General features: G+C 41.8%; 1 protein-coding gene across 4 annotated transcripts in view; it reads left to right on the top strand.

The window, feature by feature from the left end:
• tmem245 (transmembrane protein 245) overlaps positions 1 to 16,985 on the top strand; it is a 124,789-nt gene that overhangs the window by 76,830 nt on the left and 30,974 nt on the right. For all 4 annotated transcript variants that reach the window (XM_073054291.1, XM_073054290.1, XM_073054289.1 and 1 more), the window contains 4 exons: positions 3,239 to 3,321; positions 5,821 to 5,911; positions 10,638 to 10,736; positions 11,565 to 11,696. In XM_073054291.1, coding sequence (XP_072910392.1) covers positions 3,239 to 3,321; positions 5,821 to 5,911; positions 10,638 to 10,736; positions 11,565 to 11,696 — 405 coding nt within the window. The remainder of the gene's footprint in view (positions 1 to 3,238; positions 3,322 to 5,820; positions 5,912 to 10,637; positions 10,737 to 11,564; positions 11,697 to 16,985) is intronic.

The following is a 16,985-nucleotide window of genomic DNA, read 5'->3' as shown; positions in this document are numbered from 1 at the left end:
TCCACAATGGACTATCTAAAGAGGCACAAGGTGAAGGTTTTGTCATGGCCCTCACAGCCCCCAACCTAAACATCATCAAAAATCTGTGGATAGAGCTCAAAAGAGCAGTGCATGCAAGACGGCCCAAGAATCTCACAGAACTAGAAGCCTTTTGCAAGGACGAATGGGTGAAAATCCCCCAAATAAGAATTGAAAGACTCTTAGCTGGCTACAGAAAGCGTTTACAAGCTGTGATACCTGTCAAAGGGGCTGTTACTAAGTACTGACCATGAGGGGTGCCCAAACTTTTTTGGTATTTTGAATAATATTTTGGAAATAAAAAAGTAATGAAAATATTTTGGAAATAAAAAAGTAATCTTGCTTAAACTATTAAAGGAACGTGTCATCTTTAACTTTATGCCTTTTGGAAATCAGAGCATCTTTTACTCACTTAGCTATTCACAGTAACAGAAATTTTGACCAGGGGTGCCCAAACTTTTGTATACCACTGTACTTGTAGAATGCCTTGGTGTTTTCTTTAATCCTGCTCACCAAGGCCTTCTCATGACCCCTTCTGGCTCTCCTAATTTCATTCTTAAGCTACTTCCTGCTGGCCTTATAATCTTTATCTCTATCATTACCTAGTTTTTTGAACCTTTCGTAAGCTCTTCTTCTTGACAGGTTTTCACCAGCCTTTGTACACCACGATTTCTGTATCTTACCATCCTTTCCCTGTCTTATTAGAATGTACCTTTGCAGAATGCCATGCAAATATCCCTTGAACATTTGCCACATTTCTGCCATACATTTCCCTGAGAACATCTGTTCCTAATTTATGCTTCCAAGTTCCTGCCTGATAGCTTCATATTTCCCCTTACTCCAATTAAATGCTTTCCTAAAGTGTCTGTTCCTATCCCTCTCCAATGCAAAGGTAAAGGAGATAGAATTGTGATCACTATCTCCAAAATGCTTTCCCACTGTGAGACCTGGCACCTGACCAGGTTTATTTCCCAGTACCAGATCAAGTATGATATGATATGTCCATACATGGCCTCCTCTACTGCTATGATGAGGCGAAACTCAGGTTGGAGGAGCAACACCTCATATACTGTCTGGGTAGTCTCCAGCCCCTTGGCATGAACATCAAATTCTCCATCTTCCGGTAATCCCCTCCCTCTCCCTTCCCCCATCCCACCTTCACTCTGTCTCCTCTTCTAGCTGCCTGTCACCTCTCATGACTCTGCCTTCTTCTACTATCCATAGTGCTTTCCCCTTAGATTCCTTCTTCACCTCTCCTGCCTATCCCCTCCCTGCTTCCCCTCCTCCACCCTTTGATCTTTCCTCTGATTGGTTTTCCACCCTCCCCCCACCTTCTTTATAGAGTCACTGCCCCCTCCTTCTTTAGTCTTGACGAAGTGTCTCGACCCGAAACGTTGACTGCTTCTTTCAACGGATGCTGCCCGACCTGCTGAGTTCATCCAGCTTTTTTGTACGTCTTGATTTGACCACAGCATTTGCAGTGTACTTTGTGTTTACCAGATCAAGTACAGCCTCTCCTCTTGTAAGCTTATCTACATTTTGTGTCACCATAAAGGTTCGTGAACACACCTAACAATCTCCACCCCATCTAAACCCCTTGCTCTAGTGAGATGCCACTCAATATTTAGGAGATTAAAATCAACAACCTTGTCATTTATAAAAATCACAAAGAGAAGGGGTCCCAGAACAGATCCCTGAGGCACCCCACTGGTCACCGACCGCCATGCAGAATATGACCCATCTACAATCATTCTTTGCCTTCTATGGGCAAGCCAGTTCTGGATCCACAAAGCAAGGTCTGGATCCCATGCCTCCTTACTTTCTCAATAAGCCTTGCATTGGGTACCTTATCAAATGCCTTGCTGAAATCCATATACTCTACATCTACTGTCCTTCCTTCATCAATGTGTTTAGTCACATTCTCAAAAAATTCAATCAGGCATGACCTGCCTTTGACAAAGCCATGCTGATTATTCCTTCAAAGAATGGAGCTCCATTATCAACACTCCCCTCAACCACATCTCTTCCATTTTATGCATGTCTGCCCTCATGCCACCCCACCAGGGATAGGGTTCCTTTTGTCCTCACCTACCACCCACCAGCCTCCGCATCCAGCACATAACCCTTAAGTAAATTCCACCATCTCCTAGGGGATCCCATCACCAAGTACATCTCTCGCTCCCCCCCACCCCTCCATTTTCTGCTTTCTGCAACTCCCTTGTCCATTCCTCCTTCCCTACTGATATCCCTCCTGGTACTTATCCTTGCAAACAGTACAAATGCTACACCTACCCCTACACCACCTCCCTTGCTAACATTCAGGGCTCTAAACAGTCCTTCCAGGCAAGGCAACACTTTGCTATAAGTTTGTTGGGGTCATCTGCTGTATCTGGTGCTCCCAGTGTGGCACAACGTATATTGGTGAGACCTGACGTAGATTGGGAGACTGCTTTGTTGAGCGCCTACACTCTGTCCGCCAGAAAAAAAATGGGATCTCCTAGTGGCCCATTTTAATTCCACATCCCATTCCATTTCCAACATGTTAGTCCATGGTCTCCTCTACTGTCACGATGAGGCCACAGTCAGGTCAGAGGAGCAATACTTTGTATTCCATCTGGGTACCTTCCAACCTGATAGCATGAACATCAATTTCGTGAACTTCCCATATTGCTCCCCCTCCCTTCACCATTCCTCATTCCCATTTCCCTTTCACACCTCCTCTGGTGCTCCTCCCCTTTTCTTTCTTCTATGGCCTTCTGTCCGCTCCTATCTTTTTTCCTCCAGTACTGGTGAAGGGTCTCAGCCTGAAATACCAACTACTCATTTCCGTAAATGCTCCCTGGCCTGCTGAGATCCTCTAGCACTTTGTGTGTGTGCCCTATTTGCCAGTAGACTTCAACTTTAAAGGACTCAAGAAAGGCTCACAAAATGCTGGTGGAACACAGCAGGCCAGGCAGCATCTATAAGCAGAAGCACTGTCGACATTTGGGGCCGAGACCCTTCCAGCATCTGCAGATTTCCTCGTGTTTGCTCAAGAAAGACTCTACCATTTGTAGTAATAGCTAATAAATGTCAAATTTATGGCAGTGCCTTCATTCAATAGGATAAAAATAAATAATATGAATTTGGCCATAACTTAATTTACAAGAATAAGTGAATGAAAATGTATTTTAAAATCCAGAACATTTTTTATTCGTTCTCTGGTTTTGTGCTTTTGTAGGTTCATGAGGAAAGTGTTCACATCATCAAAGTCACCAGCAATCTGATAAATGAGACCGTTGCTAACCATCCGGAATGGGCAAAGTAAGCAATAAAATCACTCATTGTTTGTTTACAAGTTTTTTTTATGTAGTCTGCATTTCATTTCTTTTTATTGTATCTGCATAATCCTTGACGCAAATGTACCTGTGCTTTCTCAAGGTCTCTACATTTACACTCACTTTACACCTATGACTGTGTGGCTAAACACAGCTCCAATGCCATATTCAAATTTGCTGACGATACCATTGTCGTAGGCCAAGTCAAAGGTGGTGATGCATCAGCATATAGGAGGGAGTTTGAAAATGGCTGAGTATGCTGTAACAACAGCTTCTTTCTCAATGTCGGCAAGACCAAGGAGCTGATTATTGACTTAAGGAGAAGGAAAACAGGGGTCTGTGAGCCAGTCCTCATCAGAGGATCAGAGGTGGAGATGGACAGCAACACTGAAGTTCTGGTGTTATTATTTTGAAGGACCTGTCTTAGGCTCAGCGTGTTAAGTGCAATTACAAAAGAAGCATGGCAACACCTCTATTTCCTTAAGAGTTTGCAAAAATCCGGCATGTCATCTAAAACTATGCTGAACTTCTTTAGATGTGTAGTGAAGAGTATATCGACTGGCTGCAGCACAGTCTATATAGAAAAACCAATGCTCTTGAATAGAAAATCCTACAAAATGTAGTGGATACGGCCCAGTCCATCACGGGTAAAGCCCTCGCCACTGTTGGGCACATCTACATGAAGCATTGTTGCAGAAAATCAGCGCATAAATCATCTGGAACCTCCACCACCCAGTCATGCTCTCTCCTCACTGCAGCCATCAGGAAGGAAGGTGCAGAAGCCTCAAGACTCAGACAGAAGGGGTAACTTCACTTGCCCCATCAGGACTGAAATTACCATTTGTCCAGATAAATAAATAGCAGGCATAAGGAAATAAATGGCCAGCATGAACATCCAAAGGAAGAATTGTGATTGATAAATTCTCACTAACTTCTTTGAAAATATAGAAATGTTACAAGCGAGACACTTTGACACTTTGTGGAATTAAAATAATGAGTTGGACTGAAAAATAAATGATACAGTGGATGTAAAAATTGGATATCTGCAACATAATAAGGTTCAATACAGATTTTAAATGAGGCATTAGCTAGAAAAGTGAGAAAGTTGTTAAATCTTTAACTCTGGCTAGATTATGAATACAGTGTAGGATTCGACTCTGATCATAACCCGCTCGTAGCAAAACAAATTAGGGTGCAGAGAATGAGTGGCTTGGCTAGTTAGAGATGAGAGAATTAGACATGGCACTTATTTGGGTAGGGAAGGTAAAGGGCAGATTAACATGTTAAAAATCTTGAAGGGCCTTTGCTGGTAATCAGTAACTAAAGAGAGTAATATGGCTAAGAGGTCAGTCAGGTATAAAGTTTTTCGATGACATGGGAAGATTCCAGAGCATGCTGCCAAAGCAAAGAAAGAAGTGGAGGACCATTGATGATGATTTTAACAAATAATTTTAAACAATTTAAAATATTAAATTATGTAATATCACCTTGTTTTGAATAATTTTCTTGTAGTTGGTGAATGAACAGTGTTACGCCTGTGCCCAACTCTGAGGGGCCGAAGGGTACAAACTAGCCCCCTCCTTTTTGAGAATCGCAAGATCGCTATTAATTCAGGTCAGGAGACCCAGGAAATGGGAGAGAGATGCAGAATCCACAGGGGGTTTGGAATGTCCTGGCCCCTCAACGATACAAAGCCACGGGAAACGGCCATTGTCTCTTGGAGATGGAATTGTATATTGAGCACTGTGCTGTTCATCGACGTCCTCGAGGAATGAGCAACGTGGGCTGGTTGGGGGATGGCATCCTCCCAACCTGATTGACATCTGAGACCCCGTGAGTAAGGATAAAAGAGGGTCTGGGGAACAACCCCTTTGACACGCACCAGGAGAAACGCTAGAAATCCCGTGACAGCGTTTAATAGCGACAGCCGGTGGAGGGCCCACATGTGTCCTTTCCCGTTGCCCCGGGATTGAGGCCCTACCACGGAAGGCGGCTTAGCTAAGGAAGAGATCACCACCGACGTCATTTCGAAGGATCGACATCATAAAACGGAAAACGGGCAAGTCCAAAACCTCCGTCTCTCTCTCCAACCAAAAGCTGCCGCCTGAATGAACTCGAGTGATTTTTATATTTCCGTCGGACAATACATTATCCCCTAGACAACGATAGAGCTATTTCTTATTGATTATTATTATACCCGCGCTTTTAGATTTAGTATTGACGACGTATATTATCTGTATGTTTGCATTGATATTATTTTTGTGTATTTTTATCAATAAATACTGTTAAAAATAGTACCATCAGACTTCAACGGACCTCTCTATCTTTGCTGGTAAGTGACCCAGTTACGGGGTATGTAACAACAGTGACCTTATGGATAATATGATTTTGCAGTGTACACAAAAGCCATGCAATGCTGTTTGGATGTGTTAATCTTGTGCTTCTCCAATTTTCATGTCACCTTTTGATCATTGAATTGTTTCAGCTGGCTACCTGAGGCCCAGGTGATACAGAAGGCACTAAATTCTGCTGCTAACAATGTCTACCAGTATGGAAGAGAGTGGATAACCCACAAGGTGAAATTCTAATTTCTAATATCTAGAATTGATTTGCATTTAATTACAGGAAAGATGGCCAGAGCTCATTTGTGTAGTAACGTGGTGTTGCAAAGAGCAGTGTTAGTTTGGGTTCCTGTCAAGAACATTTAACTTTTGGGCAAACAAAAAAAACAGCTTGAGGATAGAACTCTAGGTAATCTTAATCAGTCAAGGAGTAGAATATGGCACTTAAATCATATACTGTTCTTAAACCATTCTATTTTCCTTAACATTTTTGTTGTTCTTTACATTCGTCAAAAGCAAAATTAGAAGTAAATGTAGCATTATTTTGATGAAAGATTAAGCACTTTTATTGTTACAGATGATTCAAAATGGAATCAGGAAGAACATTTATTCTATGGAAAGACATCTTGGCCATCTGTATACCTAAATTTCTCTGTAATACTTTGGCCATGAGCTTGGATAGCATGCATACCTTGCTTTTCTATGTTGTCTACAAACAAATGAATAAGGATCTTAATTGCTATCTGTTCTTCAATCAGCTTGAGGATTTTGTATACCACATCGGTTTCCCCTCTCATTCCAAAGATATATGTGTTTAATTGACCACTGTAAATCGTCCGAGTGAGTGATAGAATCTGGGGAGAGTTGAGGACAAGGGGGGTAGAATTTTACTTTAACACAAGTAGTATTAACAACAAGAATGATTACCTTAGAGCACGGATATGTACATGGAATTATGATGTGGCCATGGGAAAGACTTCGCTTTTGCAAGGGCAGGAAATGATGGGCCCACTGTTATGGGTGACGTTATCTTTCCTGATATTGATTGGCAGTTCCTCAGTACACGAGGTTTAGATGGGCCAGAATTTGTTAGATGTGCTGAGGAAGAATTCCTGACATAGTATGTTGGCAGTTCTACCAGAAGAGAGGCTAGACTGGATCTATTAGTAGGAAATGAATCTGGTCAGGTGATAGATCTCTCTGTGGGAGAGCATTTTGGAGATAGAGACTACAACCCCTCCAACCTTTAGCATAGCCATGGGCAAGAATAAGAGCAGACAATATGCCAAAGTATTTAATTGGAAGAGGGCTACTTATGATGGTATTAGGTAGAAACATAGGAATGTAAATTGGGAACATGTTCTCAAGGAAATGCACAATGGAAATGTGGAAGTTGTTCAGGAAGCACTTGCATGGGGTTTTGGTAGGTTGAGAGAACCATGGTTAACAAGAGAGGTGGACATTTAGTCAAGAGAAAGAAGGAAGCACACTTAAAGGTTTGGAAATAAGAATCAAACAGGACTCTTGAGAGTTACAAGCTAGCCAGGAAGGAACTTAAAGAATGTACCTAAGAGAGCTAGAAGCGGACATGAGAAGGCCTTGGCGAGTAGTATTAAGGAAATCCCCAGAACATTCAACATGAGTGTGAAAAACAGGAAGATGACTATTATGAAGGTAGGGCCAATCAGGGACAGAAAATGAAACATGTGCCTGGAGGTGGAGGAGGCATGGGAGGCCTGTAAAGAGTACCTTGCTTCAGTGTTCTCCAGGGAGAGGGACTTTGACAAGTGTGAGGTCAGATACATTAGGTAATGTGCTGGAGTATGTTGAAGTTAAAAAAGGAGCTTATGAAAAACATTAGAGTAGACATGTCCCTGGAGATACTGTTTTGCCTCTATAAAACTCTGGTTAGACCATACTTGAAGAATTGTGTTCAGTTCTGATCACCTCATTGTAGGAAGGATGTGGGATGTTTAGCGAGGCCATGAGGAGATTTACCAGGATGTGCCTGGATTAGAGAGCATATCTTGTGAGGAAAGGTTACACAAGCTAGGGCTTTTATATTTGGAGCAACAAGGAATGAGAGGTGCCTTAATAGAGGTATATAAGATTGAGAAGCAGAGATAGTGTGGATACCAGCACCTTTTCCGCAGGAAGGCAGTGGTCAATATATTCTTTTAAGGTTAGTGGACACAAGTTTAGGGGAGATGTCAGAGGTTGTTTTTTAGCAGAGTGGTAAGTACATGTAGTAAGTACTGCTGGGGATGGTGTTTGAGGCTGATACAATTGGGACATTTAAGAAACACTTAGAATCTTACATGGATGTAAGAAAATATGGCCAGTTCTAGGCTGTGTAGAAGGGACAGCTTAGATTAATTGTGGGGTAGGTTTATATAGGTCAGCACAACATCATGGGATCATGGGCTCGTTACTATGCTGTACTGTTCTATGTTATGAATAATAGAGGATTAGTGCAAGATAGGTAGTTGATAGTCAAAATGTGCCAGTGAGCTGAAGAGCCTATTTCTATGCTGTATCTCTTTATGACTCTTAATAAACAGCAAAAGTAATGAAGTTGCTCAAGATCTTGGGTAGTTTACTAATCTCAAATTTGTCACTATTAAAAGTTTTCAACATGCATGGAAAATTGTCTTCTACTCCTTTCCCTCTTGCCTCTTTTTTTTTCTCAAGTGCTGGTCCAGATCACAGTCAACAATCTTTCTAGTTTTACACTCCACAAAAGTGACATTATTTCTCTACAAATTAACTGATCAGTGATTAGCTATGAAAGAAACAGTGTAAATAAATATGTGTAGCCTGTTATGCTAAATGATTCTCATGGGAAAATATTTCAATAAGTAAACTTATTTACTGCCCGTTATGCCACGGGTGCTTAGGGCAGCAGTGAAGGTCCTCTGTCTCTGTTTGTCCTTGCCCATCTTCTCTATTGTGCTCTAGGTGTACTCAGGGTCCTCATTTCTGCCTTTACGGTACTGGACTAAGTTGTCATAGGTCTCCTGTGTTTCCTTCGCTCTTCAAGGGTCCAATGAAGTGCTGTCTTGATGATGGTCTCATCGTGTACCCAATCCATCTCCAACATTTCCTCATGATGATGGTGGCCATAGTCTCTTGATGACACTGAAGGTGTAGGGCATGGTTGGAGCTCTTTCTTAGCCAAAAAATACAAATGGTCCTGGTGTACAAATGATGACAGCTTGGCAAGGTTGCTGTCTATCATGTACCAGCGTTCTGACCTGTACAAGAGTATGGACTGAACACAGCTCTGGTAGAGCTTCACCATGGTGTGGATGCTGTACTTGGTTATTCCTCATATACCGAAAGATACTGCCCGGGTAGGTGAATCTGCTGGTTCTGGGTAACTCAGTGCCATATGGCTTGACGGGAGGAGGAGACCCTACTTTGAGGGTCATGGTTGCAGTCTTTCTCTGGCTGACTCAAAGTCCAGGTTGTCCACCAAAGGTACATAGGTGCTGCGTTTTCTCCTGTATGTGCTGGTATGTATGTGTTAGTAACATGAGGTCATCCACAAAGTCAAGATCTTCTAAAGTAGAGAATAAAGTCCACCTAATGCCTCTCTGCTTATCTTTCATTGTTTGCCTCATAACCCAGTCAATCACCGGGTTAAATAATACCCCTGACATCACACAACCTTGCCTGAAGTCTTGACTTCAAAGCTCAAATTGCAACCCCCAACTGTGCAAGCAAAATTAGTATAGAAACTCCGGATAAACCGGACGATTTTTAGAAGGATCTTGTATATCTGCGAATTCACTGGAGGGTGTTACCAAAAGCCTTTTCAAAGTCCACGAAATTTATACACAGTTGTCTCTGCCACACTGTGCACTGCTCTATGATGTTACGCAGCGTGAAGATCTGGTTGACACAGATTCTGCTCTTCCTGAAGCCCACTTGCTCTTTCCTCAAGCACACATTGACTGCATCTGTAATCCATTAAACAATGATTTTGGCGAGAATCTTGCTGGGCACTGACAAAAGTGTGATGCCACACCAGTGATCACTTAGCACTACTTTCTTGGGGACCCTAACAATGACACCCTTTGTCCAGTCCTTAGGTACTTGCTCCATTCCCAGATTATAGTAAACAGTGGTTGCAGGATTGCTGCTGCAACTTTTGGTTCAACTTTGAATCATTTGCCCTTCAAATTGTTATGTCCTTCAATAAATAAAGTTGCATGGAAATTGGTAAAAGGCTAATCAAGAATCAGAATGTATTCCTTTCCTAACCAACTTTGGAAATCCTCTTTTTGGAACAGTGAACACATCAGTCATGAAGGGTGAGGTGGAAATCAAAAAGCTGCAGATGCTAGAAATTTGAAATAAAATTTGGAAGTACTGCAAACACTCAGCAGTCAGACAGCACCACTGTAGAAAGAGAAACAGGGTTTATGTTCAAGGTCCAAGGCCCCTTGTCAGAAACTCAATGGATCGGGTTCAGGATTTTAATATTTGCAGGGTTATTTTCTGTGTGTGAAGCATTTCTGAACTGTGGAAGCACCCTGATTATGTATCTGTCTTAAGCAGTGCACATTTAAAATATCTATCAGACCCATGTACAAGAAAGCATCTAGTTTCTCAGATTTGAATTTTACCTGTTCTCCCTCTTTTTCATTATTTAGTCTCTATAATTTTTCATCTTTTTGTCCCAACCATTTCAGAATTTGTGTCACAACTTTTAAATTATATAAACCAGGGGTTCCTCATCTGTGGTCCACAGACCCCTCCATTAATGCTAGGTTTCCATGACATTCTTTTAAAAAAAGGTTGATAACCCCATATATAAGCTCTTAAATTTCTTCCCTGGGTCATGCATTAGTTGGTTCCTGGAACTTTTGGTTGATTTTTAAATTACTTATATTCTCATAACTCAAAATTGATCCTATTCTGATAATCTTGTGTTAATATCTTCTATCTTGTTTAGCTTCATAAGATGTTGGGAGACAAGGTGAACAATACAACAGTTATAGAGAAGCAAGTTCTGGAGCTCTGGGATAGGTTATATCAAAATTGGTTTGTAAAGGTGAGTGTTGATATCAATTGTAACTATATAAAATGCTCATAAATATGGTCAAGAAAAAATAATGAAATATCCCACAACAGTGATTACAGTCTTCCTCCTCTATTAATCTGCCATGATCTCAATTTCTCCCATTGCCTTCTGTCTGCTTCTTGAGAGATTCCTACCTATCACCTACTCATGCTGCTCATTTCTCTAACCTCTTTCCCTCATCTATGTATTTGCCATCTCCAGGGCCCTCCTTGCATCCTCTTGCAGAGTTACCCCACCCATTTCCACAGGTCTTTTCCCTCCCACAAATGTCTCTACCTCTCGCTACCACTTCCTTGGAATAACATATATACTCTTTCAAAGTCAACACGAGTGAATCTGCAGATGCTGGAAATAAATTTTTAAAAAACACAAAATGCTGGCAGAACTCAGCAGGCCAGACAGCATCTATGGAAGGAGGTAGTGACGACGTTTCGGGCCGAAACCCTTCATCAGGAGTCACCATTCTGGATGAACTTTGGTCAGTTTCTGTTGGTAGAGCAGGAGTTCCCATCCTGGGATCCTCAGACCCCTCTCTTAATGGTAAAACCCTCCTGATGAAGGGTTTCGGCCTGAAACGTCGTCACTACTTCCTCCCGTAGATGTTGTCTGGCCTGCTGAGTTCTGCCAGCATTTTGTGTTTTTTTTATTTTACTCTTTCAAAGTGTTCATTTGCCAGATAGTTGTGAAGTTTGTAAGTGATCTTTCCATGTGATCTTGAGCTGCTGCTAATTAATTTTCACAATGTTGTATGTGTTACTTATTTTGACAATCTACTTTTACTCTTATTTCTTTACCTAGAACGTAACTCATTCTGGAAGACATAAGGGGCACAAATACGCTATCAGTCGGCAGAATAGTTGGCTTGGAGATATGTTAGACTGGCAAGATGTTGTCTCCTTTATTCATGAGAACATTGAGACATTTCTTTCTGTGAGTATCTTGCATGTTAATAGTTTAAAACAAGTCCTTGTCTTTCATTTCACCTACACAAAGTAACGGCAGTTTTTAAAATTGGGATAAGCGTTATGCATTGTCTAGTTAATATTTGATGCAGTGTGAATACATTTGCCCATTCTGTCCATGCCAGGCAGAAAGAGATGGTTGGATTAGCCTTCGTATCTCTCAGCCTGTTACCCTGTTGTTAACACTCCAGGTGTCTTTGTAAATCAAATCAAATTTACTTTGCCATTCAAACCATACATGGAAACAGTCAAATGAGACAGTATTCCTCTGGGACCAAGGTGCATAACATATATTCAAAATAGCAAGGGAGAGAGAGAAAAAAACACACATCGTTACACAAGAAAACACATGTATAGTCCAAGTGCCTGATTGACATGCAAATCGATGGTATGGCTCCCGGCAATCCATCCTGTCATTCCCCCAATTTAACACGGGAGGGCAGCACTGACAGGAGAGACCAGCTCCTGCCCATGTTATGTCACCTCCAGCATCATCTCACCTGAACGACAGCAGGCAGGCCTAATTTGAGGCCTAATCCTTGCCACAGCTGAGGCCACACTGCTGCCTTATTGTCTGTCTCGCCACTGAACAAGTGAAACAGGCCTGCAGCTTCTTACATTATCAATGTTCAACAGGGTCTTGCGATGACAAGAGAAACATCCAAGACAATCACTACATGCTGCTTTTGTGCACCAACTCTAATGTCTTCGAGTAGCAGGCAGCAACATGGTCTACACCCAGCTTAGCTCCTCTGAACCCTCTCCGACCTGTCCATCGACTTCTCTGAACCGAGCACTGGCTTCCTCTTCGAGCCAAGCGCTGGCTTCCCCTTCGAGCCAAGCGCTGGCTTCCCCTTCGAACCAAGTGCTGGCTTCACCTTCGAGCCGTGCACCGGCTTCCCCTTCGAGCCGTGCACCGGCTTCCCCTTCGAGCCAAGCGCTGGCTTCCCCTTCGAGCCAAGCGCTGGCTTCCCCTTCGAACCAAGTGCTGGCTTCCCCTTCGAGCCGTGCACCGGCTTCCCCTTCGAGCTGTGCACCGGCTTCCCCTTTGACAGCCTGGCCGGCTGCTCTGAACAATGGGCAGCTTACTGATGCAGTCGACCTGCTGTGTTCATTGTTACCTGGAGTCCAATGTAGTCCTACAAACATAAAAAACAATATTTAAAAAAGAAAAGTGCACCTTTAGTTGGCCCCCTGAGGCCACTGTGTTCAAGCGGGCCACTGTCTTACTGGAAGACAAATTTGTTTTAAATCCGTTGAAGATTTCTGCCTCTTTCAGGACATTTTCAATGCATCACCTCTATGTACAAAAGTATTCTTTAGTTTTAATCCTACTACTATTTACCTTGATAGTCACCATCATATTGATTTTTATGCTAAGTAAAATCGATACACATTCAGGCCTCTTACGAATGTATTCTCAGTCCCTTTATTCTATTGAAGATAGCCCCAGGCTTGTACCTGATACCTTCCACAGTTAGAGTTGTATAACATAGAAGCAGGCCCTCTGGCCCACCCTGTGTTTGCTAGCTATCAATGCTTATCTATGCCCATTCCACATAACTGTATTAACTACTTCCTCTAAGCCTTGCTCATTCAAGTTCCTGTTAAGATGCCTCTTAAATGTTGTTATTGTTCCTCCTTCCACAACCTCAGCTGGCAGTTCATTCCAGATATCGTCCACTGTGTTTGGAAAAGTTTACCCACAGATGCTCTTTAAATCATCTCCTTAATCCTATGCCTTCTTTTAGACACCCCTAACATGGGAAATCAACATTGGCTATCAACCCCTCTCATAATTCTACATTTCTCTGTCATGTCACCTCTTGCCTTTTTTGCTCCATGGAAAACAAGCCTAGCGTATCCAATTTTTCTAAATAACTCAAGGCCCTCAAACCAAATAACATCCTTTTGAATCTTTTTTGTATCCTTTTGAGCCTAAACAAATCCTTCCTAAAGTGTGGTCACAAATTGCACACAATATTCCTGGCTTGGCAATATCCTCAGAAATCTTCACCTCTAAATTTACCAACAAAGTACTGCCAGTGGAGGTACAGCAGAAACTTGTAGGATCTTTGTTAGAAGATCAGATCACAAAACTTCAAGGTAACTTATTATCAAAGTATGTATGCAGTACACAACACTGAGATTCATCTTCTCCAGACAGCCATGAAACAAAGAAATCCATGGAACCCATTCAAAGAAAAACATAACATAACCTCTACACAAAAATAAACAAATTATGCAAATGACAACAATGTATTCATATAATGTTTCCATGCTGATGTCATGTTACAACACTTAGGCTGTTTATTCTGTTTCTGTGACATAGAAATAAATTTCCAGTAAGATACCCATCCTCAGTGATACTCCTAAGTATTTCTGTCAATGAATGCAGTTCATCTCTTTTTAATGCCATTTTTAAAATTTTATATTTTCAGTTGATGTTTAATTAACTACCCTGTCCCCTTGAGTTTTGGTGGTACATGGAATGCAAACCAATTTTCTATGAATATGCTATAATTTCACCAAAATACTGGATTTCCTCCTGTTTTTTGGTGTTAATAATAAAAGATTTTTAAAAATCTTCATTTTAAAATAGTCCGTGAAGATTTTTTTAATGGTTCTGAAGAATCTCCTATGCTTCGATTGCATTTTACATTTGTTTTGCATCATGTTTTAATATAGTGATGCCAGTAGGGTGCAGCACATAGCTATATCTTAACTTGATGTTATATTTTAGACATGATTCTAAAGGAGTTAGATACTCATGTAATTCTGTAAATTCTATGTTGTCATTTAATCATAGTTATTACAAAAGCATATTAAAGCATTAGTCATAGATATTTGACAGCGGCCAATCAGAATCAAGTCTGATAGAAGAGGTGACTCAAACAGGTCAGCGAATGTGCATTAAAAACAGCACTTCATGTTTGAACAGTGGCCAGTCGGAGTGAAGTGGTGATTCACAGATCAACAGGTGCGCATTAAAAAGCAGTGCTTCACAGGAGTTTCAGTGGCCAATCAGAGACTGGGATTCATTAGCAAGGGCAAATAAAAATAAGGCTGGGGCCAGCGGAGCAGCCATTGTTGGAGTGGACAATGCTAGAGTAGGGATTTGAGGCTTCGGCAAGGAGAAGAGAGGCTTGAGTGATAGAAGGAGAAAAGGGGTAGATGGATTTTTTTTCTGTTTATTCATTGTTTCCTCCTTTATAATTGCATAGTTAGAGCAGTTGGGATGCCAGGGAGGATAGTTGAATGTTGTTGAATGTTGCTCTTGCAGAATGTGGGAAAGCAGGGAGACCTGCGTCTGTAAGGCTTTACCTGCAGGAAGAACATACAGCTGCAGCTTCTAATACTCCGCTTTAAGGAGTTGGAGCTAGAGCTGGATGAACTTCAGATTATTTGGAAGACTGAGGGGGTGATAGAAAGGTAATTACACCCAAGGTGCAGGACATAGGAAATTGGGTAATAGGAGGGTGAAAGGGTTTAAACAGCTAGTGCAGAGTACTCCTGTGACCATCCCCCTCAACAACAGGTTTACCACTTCAGTCAGGTCTCTGGCATTGAGTCCGACTCTGGCTCAGAAGGAAAGGGTGCCAGGCTGTGGTGATGGGGGGTTTCTTAGGGGAACAGAAAGGAGTTTCTGTGGACAAGAATGAGATTCCACAATGCTATGTTGCCTCCCAGGCGCCAGGGTCCAGGACATATCAGGTCAAGTCCTCAGCATTCTTAAATGAGAGGGTAAGCAGCCAGAGGTCGTGGTCCATATCGGTACCGATGCCATAGACAGGAAGAGGGTTGAAGTTCAACAGTGTGAGTTCAAGGAGTTAGGTGCTAAGTTAAAGGACAGGACCTTCAGGGTTGCTACCCATGCCACGTGCTAGTGAAATGAAAAATAGGAAGATCACATGGCTAAGGAGTTGGTGCAGGACTGAGGGCTTCAGATTTTTGGATCATTTGGCTTTCTTCCAGGAAAGATGGGACCTTTACCAAAGGCATGATTTGCACCTGAACTGGAGGGGGGGGGCAATATCTTAGCAAAAGGGTTTGCTAGTACTGCATGGTAGGGGATTAAACTAGAGGTGCAGGGAGATGGGAACCAGAGTGCCAGAACAAATGGTGGAGTGATTGTAGAGACAGATATTGTTAAGACCTCAGACAAAGACAGGAATCAAAAGGTTGAGCATGGTGAGACTAATTTTCTGAGCTGCTTATCTTTTAATGTAAGAAGTATCATACGAAAGACAAATGGAGCTCAGGGCATGGATCAGCACTTGGAATTATGATATTATAGCCATTAGTGTGACTTGGTTGTATGAGAGGCAGGACTGGCAGTTCAATATTTCAGGGTGCCATTGCTTTAGATGTGACGGAGTGGAAGGGATTAAATGGGGAGGGGTCACATTACTTGTCAGGGAAGATGTCATGGCTGTGCTCAGAACAAACTGGAGAGCTCGTCTAGTGAGGGTTTATGGGTAGAATTGAGGAATAAAAAAGATATGACCACATTAATGGGGCTATATTACAGACAACCCAACAGTCCACTGGATTTAGAGGAGAAAATTTGTAGAGAGATCGCAGACTGTTGCAAGAAACATAAGGTTGTAGTACAGTAGGTGACTTAACTTGTCTCACATTGCCTGGGACTCTCTTACTGTAAAAGGACTAAATGAGATTGAGTGTGTCAGATGTGGTCAGGAAAGTTTCCTTAATCAATACATAGAAATCTCAGTGAGAGAGTGTGCAATATTTGATGTGCTTTTAGGGAATGAGACAGCGCAGATGGCTAAGTTTATGTAGGGGAACACTTTGCATCTAGTGAACATAAAGATATTAGTTTCAAGGTATTTATGGAAAAGGATAGATATGGAGCTCGGGTTGAGATTCTGAATTGGAGAAAGGCCAATTTTGATGGTATCAGAAAGGATCTGGTAAGCGTGGACTGGGACAAGCTGTTCTCTGACAAAGGTGTACTCGGTAAGCGGCAGTCCTTCAAAAGTGAAATTCTGAGGCTACAAAGCTTGTATGTGCCTGACAAAATAAAAGGGCAGGATAATAGGTTTAAGAAACCTTTGATTTCAAGAGTTTTTGAGGCACTGGTTAAGAGAGGAAAAAAAGAGGTGCATTGCAGTTATAGGCATGTAGGAACTATTGAGTTACAAATGAAGATATCTGGGAACACAGATCTATAATTCTTTGAAAGTGTCATCACAGGTAGGTAGGGTCATAAACAATGCACATAGGCTTTCATAAA

The sequence above is a fragment of the Hemitrygon akajei genome, chromosome 8 (genome assembly GCF_048418815.1).
Source record: "Hemitrygon akajei chromosome 8, sHemAka1.3, whole genome shotgun sequence".
Classification (NCBI taxonomy): domain Eukaryota; kingdom Metazoa; phylum Chordata; class Chondrichthyes; order Myliobatiformes; family Dasyatidae; genus Hemitrygon; species Hemitrygon akajei.
Note: the sequence above shows the minus strand (reverse complement) of the source record. Positions and strands in the feature narration are given on the sequence as shown.